Raw genomic sequence first — 15,408 nt, 5'->3', positions numbered from 1 at the left:
TTTAGCAACGAATTAGTATTATGAAAAACATATAATCGTGATTATAACTGTATAAGAATTTAACCTATGTTTAGATAAACAAATATTGATTGGATACCCCAAATATACATGTATCCATATAGATAATAATTGTATGTGATATTGATTGATATATATCTAACCTGTGTCCTTTCTAAAAGGACTAAAGATTTAATAGATATACATTGATATACATATACATAACCATTTTATACAATGGGGATTATTCAAAATTATGTTAAGCATATTTTCTATTATATCAGTTACTATCATTCCTGAACACTAGAGATATATTTGTTAGAACATATATAAAAACCAATGCATATTATAGAAATAAAAAAAATATTAACTTAAAGAGATAAACACCAAACACATGTGAGACACCTGGTGGTTGAAGGTGCTATTACCTTAAAATCATTAGACTCCTGGGAAAGCTAACCATTACATGTTGCCTGCCAATGTTAGAGGTCTAAATTTCTCCCTCAAATCCTCGATATGCACGAAAATCCAGGAAACCAATTTTAAAATCTTGACGAGATGGTATCTAACACCTAGTGGCTTACATATCATCTTTCCTGGCACACCAGAGTATTGCTGGCGCTGCGGTGAGGCTAGGGGGGCTATGTTGCACATGTTCTGGTCTTGTAGTAAACTGACAACTTTCTGGGCAACAGTCCGCACAATATCTCAAAAGTTTACAGACTTCCAGATCCCAAACGATCCGGCTTACTTTTTACTTCATATATCTTCTATATCTCAGAGAGACTATAGAAAATCCATACTTAGACATTTGACAAACGCAGCCAAATCATGCATCCCCCTGCTCTGGAAAAAGCAACATCCACCGACCACAGAAATGTGGCTACGAAAAGTGGAAGATATAAATAAAATGGAAGACCTAATTATGACAGCTCAAGACAGACATGAAGTGTACAACAAAACTTGGACCCTCTGACCACACATGAAGTGGTCAGAGGATGGTGGACAGGACACAGGAGGTGGTCAGAGGATGGCGGACAAGACACAGGAGGTGGTCAGAGGATGGCGGACAAGACACAGGGGATGGTCAGAGGATGGTGGACAAGACACAGGAGGTGGTCTGAGGTTCTGTCCGCCATCCTCTGACCATTCCCTGTGTCTTGTCCGCCATCCTCTGACCACCTCCTGTGTCTTGTCCGCCATCCTCTGACCACTTCATGTGTCTTGTCCGCCATCCTCTGACCATCCTCTGTGTCCTGTCTGCCATCCTCAGACCATACCCTGTGTCCTGTCCGCCATCCTCTGACCACCTCCTGTGTCCTGTCTGCCATCCTCTGACCACCTCCTGTGTCCTGTCTGCCATCCTCTGACCACTTCCTTTGTCCTGTCTGCCATCCTCTGACCACCTCCTGTATCCTGTCCGCCATCCTCTGACCATCCCCTGTGTCCTGTCCGCCATCCTCTGACCACCTCCTGTGTCCTGTCTGCCATCCTCTGACCACCTCCTGTATCCTGTCCACCATCCTCTGACCATCTCTTGTTTTTTGTCATGTCTGCAGTCTCTGAGGGGGGAGTCCGGAGAGGAATCAAGAGTGAGAGTGACGCTAGGATGGGGGTCATGGAAGAGGTCAGACATGTGTGGACTGTGGAAAGGAGACTATGGAAAAATCCAGAGCCACTAACCTGGAGTCTGACTGAGCCCTGCACGGTGCACCTGAGAGGAGGTCAGTGACAGCGCCAGGCAGTCTGAAGAGGGGGGTCATTGATGTAAGGGGGGAGTGAATGCAATTATGTAAGGTGGCACTGATATAAAGGTTCCCTCTTATATCAGTAACCCCCCCCCCCCCCTTACCTTAGTGTATTCACTCTGCAGAAGGTGGTCTCTGGTCACCAGAGCCACAAAGATCAGTTCCCGGCATTTCCATTTACATAAGATTTTGCAGGATTCCCACTTTACAGTGCAAGGGGGAACTCTGATGTAAAGGGCAAAGCAGTGGACTCTGATATAAGGTGGTCTCTGGTGACCAGAGCCCCTCCTTATATCAGAGTTCCCCCTTGGATCATGATCTGCAGCGTTCACCTTAACATCAGAGAGAAATATGTTTTTGACAGAGAGAAATGTTTTTTTTACTTTTGTGTAACTTAAACACATTGCTAATCGCACTAGCTACATGTTTATAGTTTAAATATTAACATTTTCATGGTTTAGCACTGAAAACAACAAATTTAGGTACTTTTTTTGCACTGTCAGTAAAAAATGCGACTGCCAGTACATTTCATGACTATTTAATAGTAAAAAATTGGTTTTGTTTGTAAATTTTGGCTTTCTGACAGTAGATTTCACTTTGGGGGGTTTGGCAACACTGGTCGCTTAATCTTACAGAACCCTAGCACAGTATGCCGGTGTTCTGCCGTATAGTGTCCGGCCATCAAATAGTGTCCGCCTGCATGCGCAGTACGGAGCAGACGAAGCTTCGGAAAATCTCCGAAGCTGAACAGTGCCTGCACCGTGAGTAGAGGTGGTAGCCCCACCATCCAAGCGGACATAGGGTTGTGAATATTAGAGGGCCCCTCGTGGGCGAGCTTCGCTCGCCACGCTTCGCTCGCCACGCTTCGGGCTCGGCCTCGCTGCGCTCGGCTCTTTTTTATTCCTACTCTATGTCCACTTGGATGGTGGGGCTAGAACCTGGACTCACGGCGTAAGCGCCGTTCATCCTCAGCAATTTTCAGAATCTGTGTTGCTGTGTACTGCGCATGCGCAGTACGCAGCGGACACTATCGGATGGAGGACGTTATATGACAAGACACCGGACCTTCAGAGCGCATGGGCCGGGGATATCAGTGGCTTTACCCAGGGTAAATATAGCCTACACTGTGCGCAATGATGCATGCCATATTCATCTTACCTACAGGTAAGTCGTATTATAGTTAAAAATCACAAAGTGGACTTTATTACTGCGTTAACTAGCAAGTAGGAGGGAAAGTACAGAGGAAAGTCCCCTCTAATGAGTTGTTCTAATGTGCTGCCAAGGAGGGGGATGTTTGGGGAATCAGCTTCTCTGATCATGTGATCGTATAACCTACACTTCTAGGACACGCCCATCCTGGAGAGCAACTACCAATCAGCAGATTGGAGAGGCACAGTATGAGCTACACGTTGTCTCTTCCCTCATCACGTGAGCCGACGCAGCGGGACTGGAACGCGCATTGGGCAGTCCAGCGGGGGCGCGCATAGCTCGGAACGGGGAAGGCGACCTACCAAGTAGCATGAAATGTTTGGAAAGGGCAAGGGGCGCGCATAGCTCGTATAGGGCGGCGTGCCTAGTAACAGTATGGTGAGGGCCGGGTGCGCGCATAGCCCGAGGTGATGGGGCGGGGCCGGGGGCGGGCTCTGGTTTTGCAGTTTCGGTTTCCTGGATGAGGCTGATGCTGGGAGGAGAAGAGGAGGATCCGGGGTGGGTGATGGCCGGTAACTCCTGAGCTCTCCTTCTCCCATCTCTAGTCTGGATCGGACAGAAGCTCCACATCTTCAGATTAGATCGGTGGGGTTTCAGAGCTTTTACCAAATCCCAGGAGGGAGGCAGGAAAGCCACATCTGCAGACTGGAAGGAATTCACATATATAGTCGGGATATTGCTCTGCAGTCTTCGGGGGCCACTTATCTGCCGATCATATTGTGAGAATCGGACGAAGACTGTAGGGATCAGATGAAGCGTAGAACAGAGGATCGTAGATTGTATGGATGATAGATTGCAAGGATCAGACAACCATAGATTGTAAGGATCAGATCGAAAGGGTAATAGATTGTAAGGATGACATCGAATTGTAAGGATCAGATCGAAGGGTAATTGTAAGGATCACATCAAAGGGTAATAGATTGTAAGGATCAGATCGGGTGATTGTAGGAGTGCAGATTAAATCACTGAGTCAGACACAGATTTGGCTTGGATTGAGGGGTGATTTGGGGGTCACCAATCTACCTGGTAGACAGGAGTGATAGAACAGCTAACAATTGTAGATTCATTTCTATAGAACTCATTTCAAAGGAAAGATTTAATTATTGGATTCTCTTGATCTGCGGGGGCCGGACACTGAGTCACAAGGGTGCAGACTGATTGGTTGGCTATTGCAGATCAAAAGACCCACCACTTAGATTGGAGGAATTTGAGAGAGTTGAATGTTTGGTTGTGGCCATAAAGAGGCAGTTGTAAGTTGCGGTAGATAATTGTTGGATGTCCATATCTCGCAGGTAGACCTAATTTCAGGAGCATACGCCCCGCCCTCTGAACATGTCTGTCTCCTCCCCCCTCTCGCTGCGGCTTTGCAAGGTGCTTTGCTCCAATTGGGGCAGTATGGAGCAGGGGCAGTTGGCCGGGTCCCTACAGTTGAGTTCAGAGCAATTGCTCCAGTTGATGGATTCGATGGAAGGTCAGAGTTTGGTGACCAGAAATCAAGATGGTGATCAGTTGGTGGTCTACGCCAGTCAGCTTCGCATGTGTGCTGATCGGAACCAGGAGTGTACAGGCGACTGCGGGAAACTTCACCTGTGCCGCTTCTTCATCCTGGGGGGCTGCAGCAGGTAAAGTGGATCTTTGAGGGGTTATGACACGTCCTGAGTGTTCTCAGGAGCTTGCAGTAAGGGAGCTGGTATTGTGGGCCCTTTGTGGATGCATTTACCTTCCTTCCTCTCTCACCCTTCTAACTTCCTCTCTCCTCCTCTCCTCTCCTCTCGTCTCCTTTCCTTCCCTTCCCTCTCGTCTCCTTTCCTTCCCTTCCCTCTCGTCTCCTTTCCTTCCCTTCCCTCTCGTCTCCTTTCCTTCCCTTCCCTCTCGTCTCCTTTCCTTCCCTTCCCTCTCGTCTCCTTTCCTTCCCTTCCCTCTCGTCTCCTTTCCTTCCCTTCCCTCTCGTCTCCTTTCCTTCCCTTCCCTCTCGTCTCCTTTCCTTCCCTTCCCTCTCGTCTCCTTTCCTTCCCTTCCCTCTCGTCTCCTTTCCTTCCCTTCCCTCTCGTCTCCTTTCCTTTCTCTTTCATCCCACTCTTCATTCCCATCCTCCCATTATTTCACTTCCTCCTAGAAAAGACAAAAGTGTATATTGGGTGTCCTTTGCTGGCTACATGCTGGTACCAGGTTACTGACTTAGTACAAAAGAAAGGATGGTAGGGCCAAGCCACACCAGTGTGTTGTTTTGCCTTCTAGCGCAGCTGTTAAATACAGATAACTGAAAAACAATTATTTTCAATTGTCCTTCCGATGTGTCCCATTCACACCATAACGCTGGGCATGTATGTCAAGGGACGTCAGTGTGCGTTACAACATAAGTAAAATGAATGGAAATGTAAATACATTTTTCTCAAGTCGTCTTCCAGGACGGCACCCTGAGAGATGACTGGTCCACCTGACAGGAAACACAATCAAAGAGGTTAAAAGCCCCCGCCCCTCCCCGTGCTCCTCAGTTTTTGATTGTGTTTCCCCACAGCGAAACCGTTTGTTATTTTTTCCTAGACCCAAAGCCTGGGGCTGGTGGTCTCCCCCTGGGAGCCAGACCTAATGCCTGGGAAGCCTCTAGGTCTGGCAGGATGTTCTCATCCTTCCTGGGGGGTTCCCCTATATTTTCCTCAGGGGGGGCAGCAGAAACTGGAAGAGCCCCCCTGAGCGCTGAAGGACCCTGGGTACAGTGGTGTACCCAGAACTTCAGGGGCCAATTTTCCTCTCCTCTCCTTACCTGTGCGGTGGCCGTGCAGAAAAGGAGCCTGGTGTCCCTTTTTGGCTCAGGGTATCTCTCTGAAGACTCCAGGTCCAGCAATCCAGAGGGTTCTTGGTGCAGCTGGAGGCAGTATCTCCCCTTTGCAGCAGAGGTGCTCAGCTTTCTGGGGAGGTTTGGCACCATCTTCCTGGAGCTTGGTGGAGGAATGACATCACTTCCTCCACAGAACAGGAAGTGAGCTCAGAGTTCGGGTCATTTCCTGTCTACAGCAAAATGGTGGCCGTATCAGCATGGAGGTAACCACAGCCTCAGCCTCACAGCTGATTTGCCAAATCGGGGACATAAATCCAGGAGGAGCAGGCGCCCACTTCTCCCACAGACCGGCTGCCTTCGCCTGTGTTAGCTGTCCGAAGAAGCTCACTGGTGCCAGCAGCATGGAACGTGAGGAGAGACCCGCAGGGTCCATGGCCATGGAGGAGACCACAGGGGGTGAGTCCGACCGGCCGCCGGAGGTTTAGATGGGGGAGGGTACCCCAACTCTTCTCCTCTGGGTGGTACAGTGCTGTATTGTAATGCCTGTATGTTTTTGTTTCAGGGGACGATGCCACTGCCCTTGGGGTTGCCAGCCGTCCCGTGAAATCTTCCACCCGCTCTAAGCGTTGTGGAAACTGTAATGCTAGATTACCCCCAGATCATCCTAAACCCTTCTGCTTTAAATGTATACAGAAGCTGACAGGGAAGGAAACCTCTCAGATAATGGAGAAGTTTCTCACAGTACAAACTGAGATGCTGTCCACTCTGAAAGCCTTTCAGTCCTCCCTTAAGTCTAGGGATTCAGAGGCTCACACCAGCAAGGACGCCTCCTCCCAGGAGGGCTCCGCTTCCTCTAGGGGGTCTAGACGGCGGGCAGACAACCCAAGGTATCTCCAGTCTCAGGATTCAGAGGAGGAGGATGAGTCCGAATCCCATGGGCAGGGATTCTCGGACGAGGGTGTGTTGGACAGCCAGGAGGAGGATGAGGGGGAGGACTCCAGGTCTAGCAGGCATATCTTTTCAGCCGATGACATGGAGGGACTACTGAGGGCGGTTTACGCTTCTGAAGGGATTCAGGAGCCCACGGCACAGGTCTCTGCCCAAGACAAAATGTATAGGGGCTTAATTAAACCACAGACCAGGGTTCTTCCGGTACATCCTGCACTCAAAGATATTATCTTAAGGGAGTGGAAGGATCCGGAGAAGAGGCTCCTAAAGTACAAAACATGGAAGCGTAGATGCCCCTTTACTGAGGAGGATGAGGAGAAGTTTTTCAAGACTCCTAGGCTAGACGCCTCCCTGGCACAAGTTTCTAAACAATCCGATCTTTCCTTTGAAGACACTGGGAACATCAAGGATCAGATGGATCGGAGGGCAGAAACTATTTTGCGCAGGGCCTGGGAGGCCAACGCGTCGGCTATGAGCCCCGCGTTGGCCTCAGCCTGCATCGCTAGAAATGCGGACATGTGGATCTCTAAGCTGATAGACCACATCTCCCAGACTTCCAAGTCTAAGGAGGTCTTAGATTCATTGGAGGTCGTAGGCAGCGCTGTTGCATACCTAGCGGATGCGGCCGTGGAGACGGTGCGCACAACCGCCAAGTCTGCTGCCTTACTAAACTCGGCTCGGCGAGCCCTATGGGTTAAAACTTGGGACGGGGATGGCTCATCTAAGACCCGTCTATGTGGCCTCCCTTTTGAGGGTTCCCTCCTTTTTGGTGCTGGCCTAGACCAAGCCCTTGCTAGGTCGACCGAAAAGGGGAAGAAATTCCCTACTAAACCGAGGAGGGATAGGAAGAGGTTTTTTCGTGGCCCCCAGGCAAAGAACCGCTTCTCGGAGAAAAAGGTCTCCCCTAATAGACGTTGGGGGGCTGGGAAGGATAAGCAGAAGTCAGGCATTCTCTTTTCCAGCCAGAAGTCAAGCGACAAGACCTCCAAATGACATTCCAGTGGGGGGAAGGCTTTCCCACTTTGTCCCTCAGTGGGAAAGGGTCACTCAGAGCCCCCATATTCTACAGATCATAAAAGAGGGTTACAGGTTAGAATTTCTTTCCCCTCCTCCCTCCAAATTTCTCTTGACCCACCTTCCCAGGGATCCTGGCAAGGCAGCAGGAGTCCTACAGAATATAGAAGAACTGGCCAGGCAGGAGGTCATAGTGCCTGTTCCAGAGGGCCAGCAGGGTCAGGGGTTCTACTCCCATATATTTGTGGTACCAAAGCCCTCAGGAAGATATCGCCTCATCATAAATCTAAGGCATCTCAACGTCTTCCTGCGGTACAAGAAGTTCCGCATGGAGAGTGTTTATTCTCTCAGGAGACACCTTCTCAGGGACGTGTTCATGGTAACCTTGGATTTAAAGGACGCCTACCTTCACGTCCCTATATTTCAGAACCATCAGGTCTTCCTAAGATTTGCAATTGCCTCTCCAGAGGGAGTTCAGCATTGGCAGTTTGCGGCCCTCCCCTTCGGGCTGGCATCCAGTCCAAGGGTTTTTACAAAGATCCTGGCAGAAGTAGTGGCCTTCCTGCATCTCCAGGAAGTAGCGCTGATTCCCTATTTGGACGACATTCTGATTTACAATCAGAATCGGGATCAGCTCCTTTTGGATCTAGCCAGGGTAGTGGAGACCTTAGAATCCCTGGGATGGATCATCAGCAAGGAAAAATCCTCACTGATTCCGGCCCAGACGAAAATGTATCTGGGATTCCTGGTGGATTCCGCGCAACAGAAGTTAGTTCTACCCCAGAGCAAGGTAGAGGGTATAATTTCAGCGGTCCTTTCTCTGTTAGAGGCAAAGACATCTCCATACAAAGGGATTATGAGGGTGCTGGGCCTGATGACGGCAGCTATCCCAGCAGTTCCTTGGGCACAGCTGCACTCCAGGACCCTCCAGCACTTCCTCCTTTCCTCTTGGGACAGGAAAGGGGTTTCTCTAGAAGTAGAAGTGGCCATTCCGATCGAGGTAAAGGATTCTCTTCACTGGTGGCTTCACCCTCAGAGGCTTCAGGGGGGCCTCCTTTGGAGTCAGCTTCAGCCGCTCAGGATAACAACAGACGCAAGTTCCTGGGGGTGGGGGGCCCACCTGGAGGATCTAACAGCCCAGGGTTCCTGGGACGTGAGTCAGAGAAAGACATCCTCAAATTTTCGAGAACTTTTGGCCATCGGGGAGGCATTAAAGGCTTTCGAAAGGAGGATCAAGGACCAGGAAGTTCAGGTCCTATCAGACAACGCCACGGCAGTGGCATTTGTCAATCATCAGGGGGGCACCAGATCTCCAACTCTACTGGCTCTATCTTTAGAGATCATGGGTTGGGCGGAGCATCGGATTATCTCCATTTCCGCAGTCCACATAAAGGGGTCCCTGAATGTAGAGGCAGACTATCTCAGTCGTCAGCCGATTCTTCAGGGAGAATGGGAGTTGAATCCAGAGGTATTCTCCCTGGTATGTCGGCAGTTCGGCGATCCAGAGATAGATCTGTTCGCCCGCAGAAAGAACAGAAGGGTAAAGAGATTCTTTTCCCTTGCCCGAGAGGGGGGCTCAGAGGGGATAGATGCCTTGGCCCAGGTTTGGGACTTCCGGTTGGCCTATGCCTTCCCCCCCATGGGGCTTATTCCGAGGGTTCTTCAAAAGCTGTTTCTCTCGGAAGGCGCCCTGATTCTGATAGCTCCTTGGTGGCCCAAGAGAGCTTGGTTTCCAGCCCTGCAGGGTTGGTCCATAGCCCCGCCTCTACACCTTCCTGTTCGGCGCGACCTTCTCCTTCAGGGTCCAGTTTGCCATCCAGACCCCAGCTTCTTCAGGCTGACGGCCTGGCTCTTGAAAGGCAGAACCTGCGGGAGAAGGGCCTGTCGGACAGAGTAGTGGATACTCTCCTCCTTAGTAGGAAGCCGGTCACAAGGCGTATTTACGCTAAGACCTGGGGGATTTTTTCTCGCTGGTGTCAGGTGAGAGGGACTTCACAGCAAGAGATCCCGGCCATTCTGGAGTTTCTCCAGGATGGAGCAGAGCAGGGGTTGGCAACCAAGACACTTAAGGCACAGGTCGCAGCCTTATCCTGTTTTTTGGAGAGACGCTTGGCACTAGATCCTCTGATCAAGAGGTTCCTTTTGGTCAGAGAGAGGTTGTCCCCTGTCCAGGTGTCTAGGTTCCCACCATGGGATCTTACCTTGGTGTTAGAGGGCTTAACAAGGCCCCCCTTTGAACCAATAGACCAGATCCCCCTCAGGATCCTCACCTTTAAGTTGGCCTTTCTGCTTGCTATTACATCAGCCAGGAGAGTAGGCGATATTCAGGCTTTTTCAGTCAAGGAACCATACTTTCGTTTATTTGAGGACAGGGTTATACTTAGGCAGGACCCCCTGTACCTCCCTAAGGTAGCATCCAGGTTCCATAGGTCTCAAGAAGTAGTGCTACCTTCCTTTTGTAATAATCCCCAAAATGAGAGGGAAATTTCTTTTCACTGTCTGGACGTCAGACGTTGTTTATTATCCTACTTAGAAAAAGTTAAGGAGTTTAGAAGGTCCAGCCATCTTTTAGTTAATTTTTCTGGCCAAAAGAAGGGCCAACAAGCCTCCAAAGCATCCATAGCTAGATGGATTAAGCATGCCATTGCTTTAGCCTATGAGCAGTCAGGTAATGCAGTTCCTAGGGACCTGAAAGCTCATTCCACGCGATCTCTGGCAACCTCTTGGGCAGAAAGGGCCGGAGCTTCAGTGGAGCAGATATGTAGAGCCGCTACATGGACAAGCCAGAACACCTTCCTGAGGCATTACAGGGTGGAGTTACTGTCCCCTCAGGATCTGGCATTTGGCAGGAAGGTCCTGCAAGCGGTTGTCCCGCCCTAAGGTAGGCCTGAGCTACTTGCTCCTCTCTCAGGGTGCCGTCCTGGAAGACGACTTGAGAAAATGACCAGTTACACTTACCGGTAACTGTGTTTCTGGGAAGTCTTCCAGGACGGCAGGCCTACTTCCCACCCGTTCTCTTTAGGTTTAAATTAAGGTATAGAGTGTGGTGGTGTGGTGTGGTTTTCTTCACTCTCGTGCACTGGTGTGGGTCAATACTTTGTCACAACTGAGGAGCACGGGGAGGGGCGGGGGCTTTTAACCTCTTTGATTGTGTTTCCTGTCAGGTGGACCAGTCATCTCTCAGGGTGCCGTCCTGGAAGACTTCCCAGAAACACAGTTACCGGTAAGTGTAACTGGTCATTTTTCATACATTTTAACGCATGTCAGTGTGAATTGGCCCGATGGCAGCTCCCGTATGTCTGTCCAGATGGGACCTACCTAGTTTGTATTAGATCAGGTCGTCTTATTGTCTGTAACTCAATTTTCATCACAGTGTCATGATGTTGCTGAGACAGGAAGTGAGACAAAATCTCTCAAAGGGTTCCAGGCAGCAATAACCTGACAGGTTCTAGCCCAGTGGTCTCCAAACTACAGCTGGGGGCCCTGAAAGCAATAATAGGGCATAATTCCCCCCAATGAACAGGTACAATTACACCAATGATGGGGACACAATTCCTTCCGATGACACCAATGATGGGGACACAATTCCTCCCGATGACACCAATGATGGGGGCACAATTCCTCCCGATGACACCAATGATGGGGACACAATTCCTCCCGATGACACCAATGATGGGGGCACAATTCCTCCCGATGACACCAATGATGGGGGCACAGTTCCTCCCGATGACACCAATGATGGGGGCACAATTCCTCCCGATGACACCAATGATGGGGGAACACAGTGTTAATTTAGTCAATAAAATGACTAAAACATTTTAGTCGACTAAAATACGACTAAAACTAAAATGCCATTTTAGTCAAAAGATTATGACTACAACTAAATTGCAATTACTGAAATGTACTGGAGATTTAGTCGACTAAATATGACTAAAACTAAAACAATTGCAGAAGACTAAAATAGGACTAAAATGGCATTTTAGTTTTAGTCCCAAGACTAAAATTATCACTGGGGGCACAATTCCTCCCAATGATGGGGCACGATTCCTCCAAGTTCTAATGACACCAATGATGGGGGGCCCAATGACGGGGGGCACAATTTCTCCCAATGACGGGGGCACAATTCCTCCCAATAATGGGACACAATTCCTCCCAATGACACCATAAATGAAGCACTGTTTTTCCCACAGAAGTCGGGATGTTTTCTACTTCCAGTGACCACAGTCCGGCCCTCCTAAAGTCTGAGGGGCAGTAAACTGGCTCTTTGTTTAAAACATTTGAAGACCCCTATTCTAGCTCCTCGCCACTCTATCATCAATTGGTTGCTATTTCAGTTACCTGAAAATGCTTATTCTTTGCAACCATGACAACATTATTCTTTCTCCATAAATCTAGTTGACTTTTTCCCATGGGAGGCACAGTGCTTTTTTCAAGAAGTCTGCACAGAGCTTGGGGTGACATTTTAGGCATCCCCCACACAATTATCATCTTTAGTAACATTAAACAATGGTATTGTAAATCTGTGAGGATACAACAATGGAGGGTTTTCTTGTAGAACAAACCTGAGAATGATCCTGTAGTCCTCTCAGAAAGACCTTCCCCCTGAGCACCTCCCGAGTGTCAGGAGGTTACTGAAAGGACTCGTATCCACAGAAACAATGCAGATATAGTCATGTTGGTTGAAGCCTCATGTACGCAGACAGGAAGAAAAAAGAAAGGACAAGGCCTTCCAAAGGGGTCGCAGTAACTGAACACGTAAAAAAAACACACTATAATATCAAATATGACAAAATACCAAAAATAGCGGACAGTCTGTGTGTAACCTCACAAAACATTAAAAAAAGACAACGTTGTCATTTTAAAAAGAGGAATCGCAGCTGCACATACACCCACACAATCGTACATACAGCTCAATAGATGGGCGTGATTGAAGTTTTGTTGATCAGTATATTGCATATACTATCGTCCTTAATTAAGCAGTGGATTATGGTCATCCCATACAGGATATGTATCTGTAAACTGACTGAAATGTGGATGCGCATAAACAAACAAGTGGATATATCATGGGCCGTCCTAAGTCATTAGAACACAAATTCAACTTGGGCACCTAGGATTAGGGGTTCTCATTTGTCTATTGGAGGTGCAAGTGGCCTAGTTGTATAGGCTGCAGTGACCAGTAAGCAAGGCGGGGGGGTAAAACCACTTCTTCAATACACTGTTTGTGTTAGTGCTACGACCCCCTCCGTTGTCACAAACGTGCTGACATGCTTCGTTAGCCGATGACGGCTAACTTCCTAATTTTTTCATGTACGCAGACGCCTGTGGTCGTATGATGGAGCCTTGGTTATTGCATACAACCACTCAGAGAAATCAATTTATGTACGTGGGTTTACATTGGTATTTGCATTAACATGCCTGTGTATGGACTTGCATACACAAGCAGACTGAGAGTCTGTGTGTCTAAGGTCATATGTCCACATGCATACACATGTTTACACAAGTACCAGCAAACATTTGCCTACAGCCTCTGATTTCTATAGGTCGTTGTACACGCCACCTGTGCTGCCCAGGGAGGGAAATACGCCCACATTTTACCAGGTGCCTGTGTGCATCAGGACTAAAACTCAAGCAATGTTTCTAATTGTCCTGAAAGTGAATTTGTTTTTGAAAATGTTTTAAACATGTAAAAAACGTTATTCTTTATAACAAAAAAAAAAAAAAAGTGCTGAAATGATGCTCTGTATTCTGTTTCACAGGCCACGCTGTAAGTTCGACCATCGTATCGATACAGATAAAGCTATAAAGGTGTTGAAGAAGTACCATCTGGACGGCTTGACCATAACAGAATTGCGCTTTCTACTCTTACAGAATGACCCCACCTTGCTGCCTGATGTAAGAATCAATATAATGATAGTAAAGTGTGTCTAAGGGCTTGTTTACACTTGTGTTGCCCTCTAAAGAATAACAAGCATTAAATCGCTCTTCAGAGTTTGACAGTCATTGAGGAGGCATTATGTCACCACTTCAACCCTAAAAACCCTTACCATCGAGCTGCGGTTCTATTCAGTTGTACAGCCCACTATGCAACAGCGGTGATAAATTCTGGTGTGTGTGTGTGTATTTATACACACACGCATGCCAAAAAATTAGAATATCATCAAAAAGTTTAATTTATTTTAGTTAAGTTCAATGATACATACATTCCACACAGAATGATATCTTTCCAGTGTTTCTTTTTTTTTTAATTTGGATGATTATGGCTTACAGCTAGTGAAAACCCCAAATTCTGTATCTCAGAAAATTAGAACAGTACATAAGATCAAGAAAAAAACAAAAAAAAAACTTTTAATACAGAAATGTTGGCTTACTGAAAAGTATGCCAATGTACAGTATAGTAAGCACTCAAAACTTGGTAGGGGCGCCTTCTGCATGAATTACTGCATCAATGCGGTGTGGAATGATCAGCCTGTGGCACTGTTGAGATGTTATGACAGCCCCCAGGTTGCTTTGATAGCGGCCTTCAGATCATCTGCATTGTTGAGTCTGGTGTCTCTCATCTTCCTCCTGACAATACCCCACAGATTCTCTATGGAGTTTAGGTCAGCAGTGTTTGCTGGCCAATCAAGCACAGTGATACCATGATAATTAAACCAGATATTGGTAATTTTGGCAGTGTGGGTAGGTGCTAAGTCCTGCTGGAAAATGAAAGCATCTCCATAAAGCTGGCCAGCAGAGGAAAGCATGAAGTGCTCTAGAATTTCCTGGTAGAGGGCTGTGCTGACTTTGGACTTGATAAAACACAGTGAATCAACACCAGCAGATGACATGGCTTTCCAAATCATCACTGAAACTTCACACTGGACCTCAAGCCAGCTTTTTTTTTAGCAATGACCTTCTGTGACTTAACTGCCATGTGGAGGGTGCCAATGACTCTTCTGGACAACTCTCAAGTCAGCAATCTTTCCCTTGATTGTATAACCTACTGAACCAGACTGAGATACCATTTTAAAGGCTCGGGAAACCTTTACCGGTGTTTTGAATTAATTCACTGATTACAGTGTGACACCATGAGTCTACAATATTGAACTTTTTCACAATGTTTGAATTTTCTGAGATACTGAATTTTTGTTTTTCACTAGCTGTAGGCCATAATCATCAAAATTAAAAGAGGAATGCTTGAAATCCATCACTCTGTGTGTCAAGCATCAAAATAATGAGTCTCTTTTTGAATTGAATTACTGAAATAAATTTATTATGATATTCAAATTTTTGGAGATGCACCTGTATAGCTTAAGGGGGAATGGTACGGGCGGGCGCAGGGGGGCACGGAAATCCAGCATATCCACATGTTTTTACCCCTGCAAATGTAAGCAAGACCTAAAGTTAGAACATTTTTGTTATGTTTTGGCACTACTAAACTGACTACAAAAAAATAGCAAGACAAGGTGCCCATGTCTCTTAAGATCTTGCAGCATAAAAATCTGGTGTATTTCGGCATCAGGAAGGCAGAGGTGTTGCACACAGCCTGCTGCCAGCAGCCTATCAAAATCAATGATAAGCTGATTATATGCTTTTGGGTGTACACACATCTGAGCAGTACTTGTGTACAGGGCTATATGCGTACAGGGACATATGCATTCGGGGCATATACATACAGCCCTGTATTCGAGTACTGCTTGGATGTGCGTATAGCTGACTCGTATTTCAGCCTGT

General features: G+C 47.5%; 2 protein-coding genes across 4 annotated transcripts in view; both read left to right on the top strand.

The window, feature by feature from the left end:
* Window positions 1-3,187: 3,187 nt before the first annotated feature.
* Window positions 3,188-15,408, top strand: part of LOC143960321 (protein mono-ADP-ribosyltransferase PARP12-like) — a 42,014-nt gene continuing 29,793 nt past the window's right edge. Inside the window, exons 1-3 of one of the 3 annotated variants that reach the window (XM_077468775.1) lie at window positions 3,188-3,452; window positions 4,247-4,576; window positions 13,452-13,587. In XM_077468775.1, coding sequence (XP_077324901.1) covers window positions 4,287-4,576; window positions 13,452-13,587 — 426 coding nt within the window. In that variant the 5' untranslated portion in view covers window positions 3,188-3,452; window positions 4,247-4,286. Of the gene's footprint in view, window positions 3,774-4,246; window positions 4,577-13,451; window positions 13,588-15,408 lie in introns of all 3 variants that reach the window. The other 2 variants (XM_077468774.1, XM_077468776.1) reach the window with 2 other exon arrangements.
* Window positions 5,991-7,674, top strand: LOC143960323 (uncharacterized). The gene is made up of 2 exons (XM_077468782.1): window positions 5,991-6,189; window positions 6,296-7,674. Exons 1-2 carry the CDS (start codon window positions 5,991-5,993, stop codon window positions 7,672-7,674), a joined length of 1,578 nt encoding a protein of 525 aa, XP_077324908.1.

Source organism: Lithobates pipiens, unplaced genomic scaffold, assembly GCF_037356315.1.
Source record: "Lithobates pipiens isolate NorthernLeopardFrog02 unplaced genomic scaffold, aLitPip1_a1.2 Scaffold_8, whole genome shotgun sequence".
Lineage (NCBI taxonomy): Eukaryota > Metazoa > Chordata > Amphibia > Anura > Ranidae > Lithobates > Lithobates pipiens.
The sequence above is the reverse complement of the archived record's forward strand: the minus strand, read 5'-3'. Positions and strand labels throughout refer to the sequence as shown.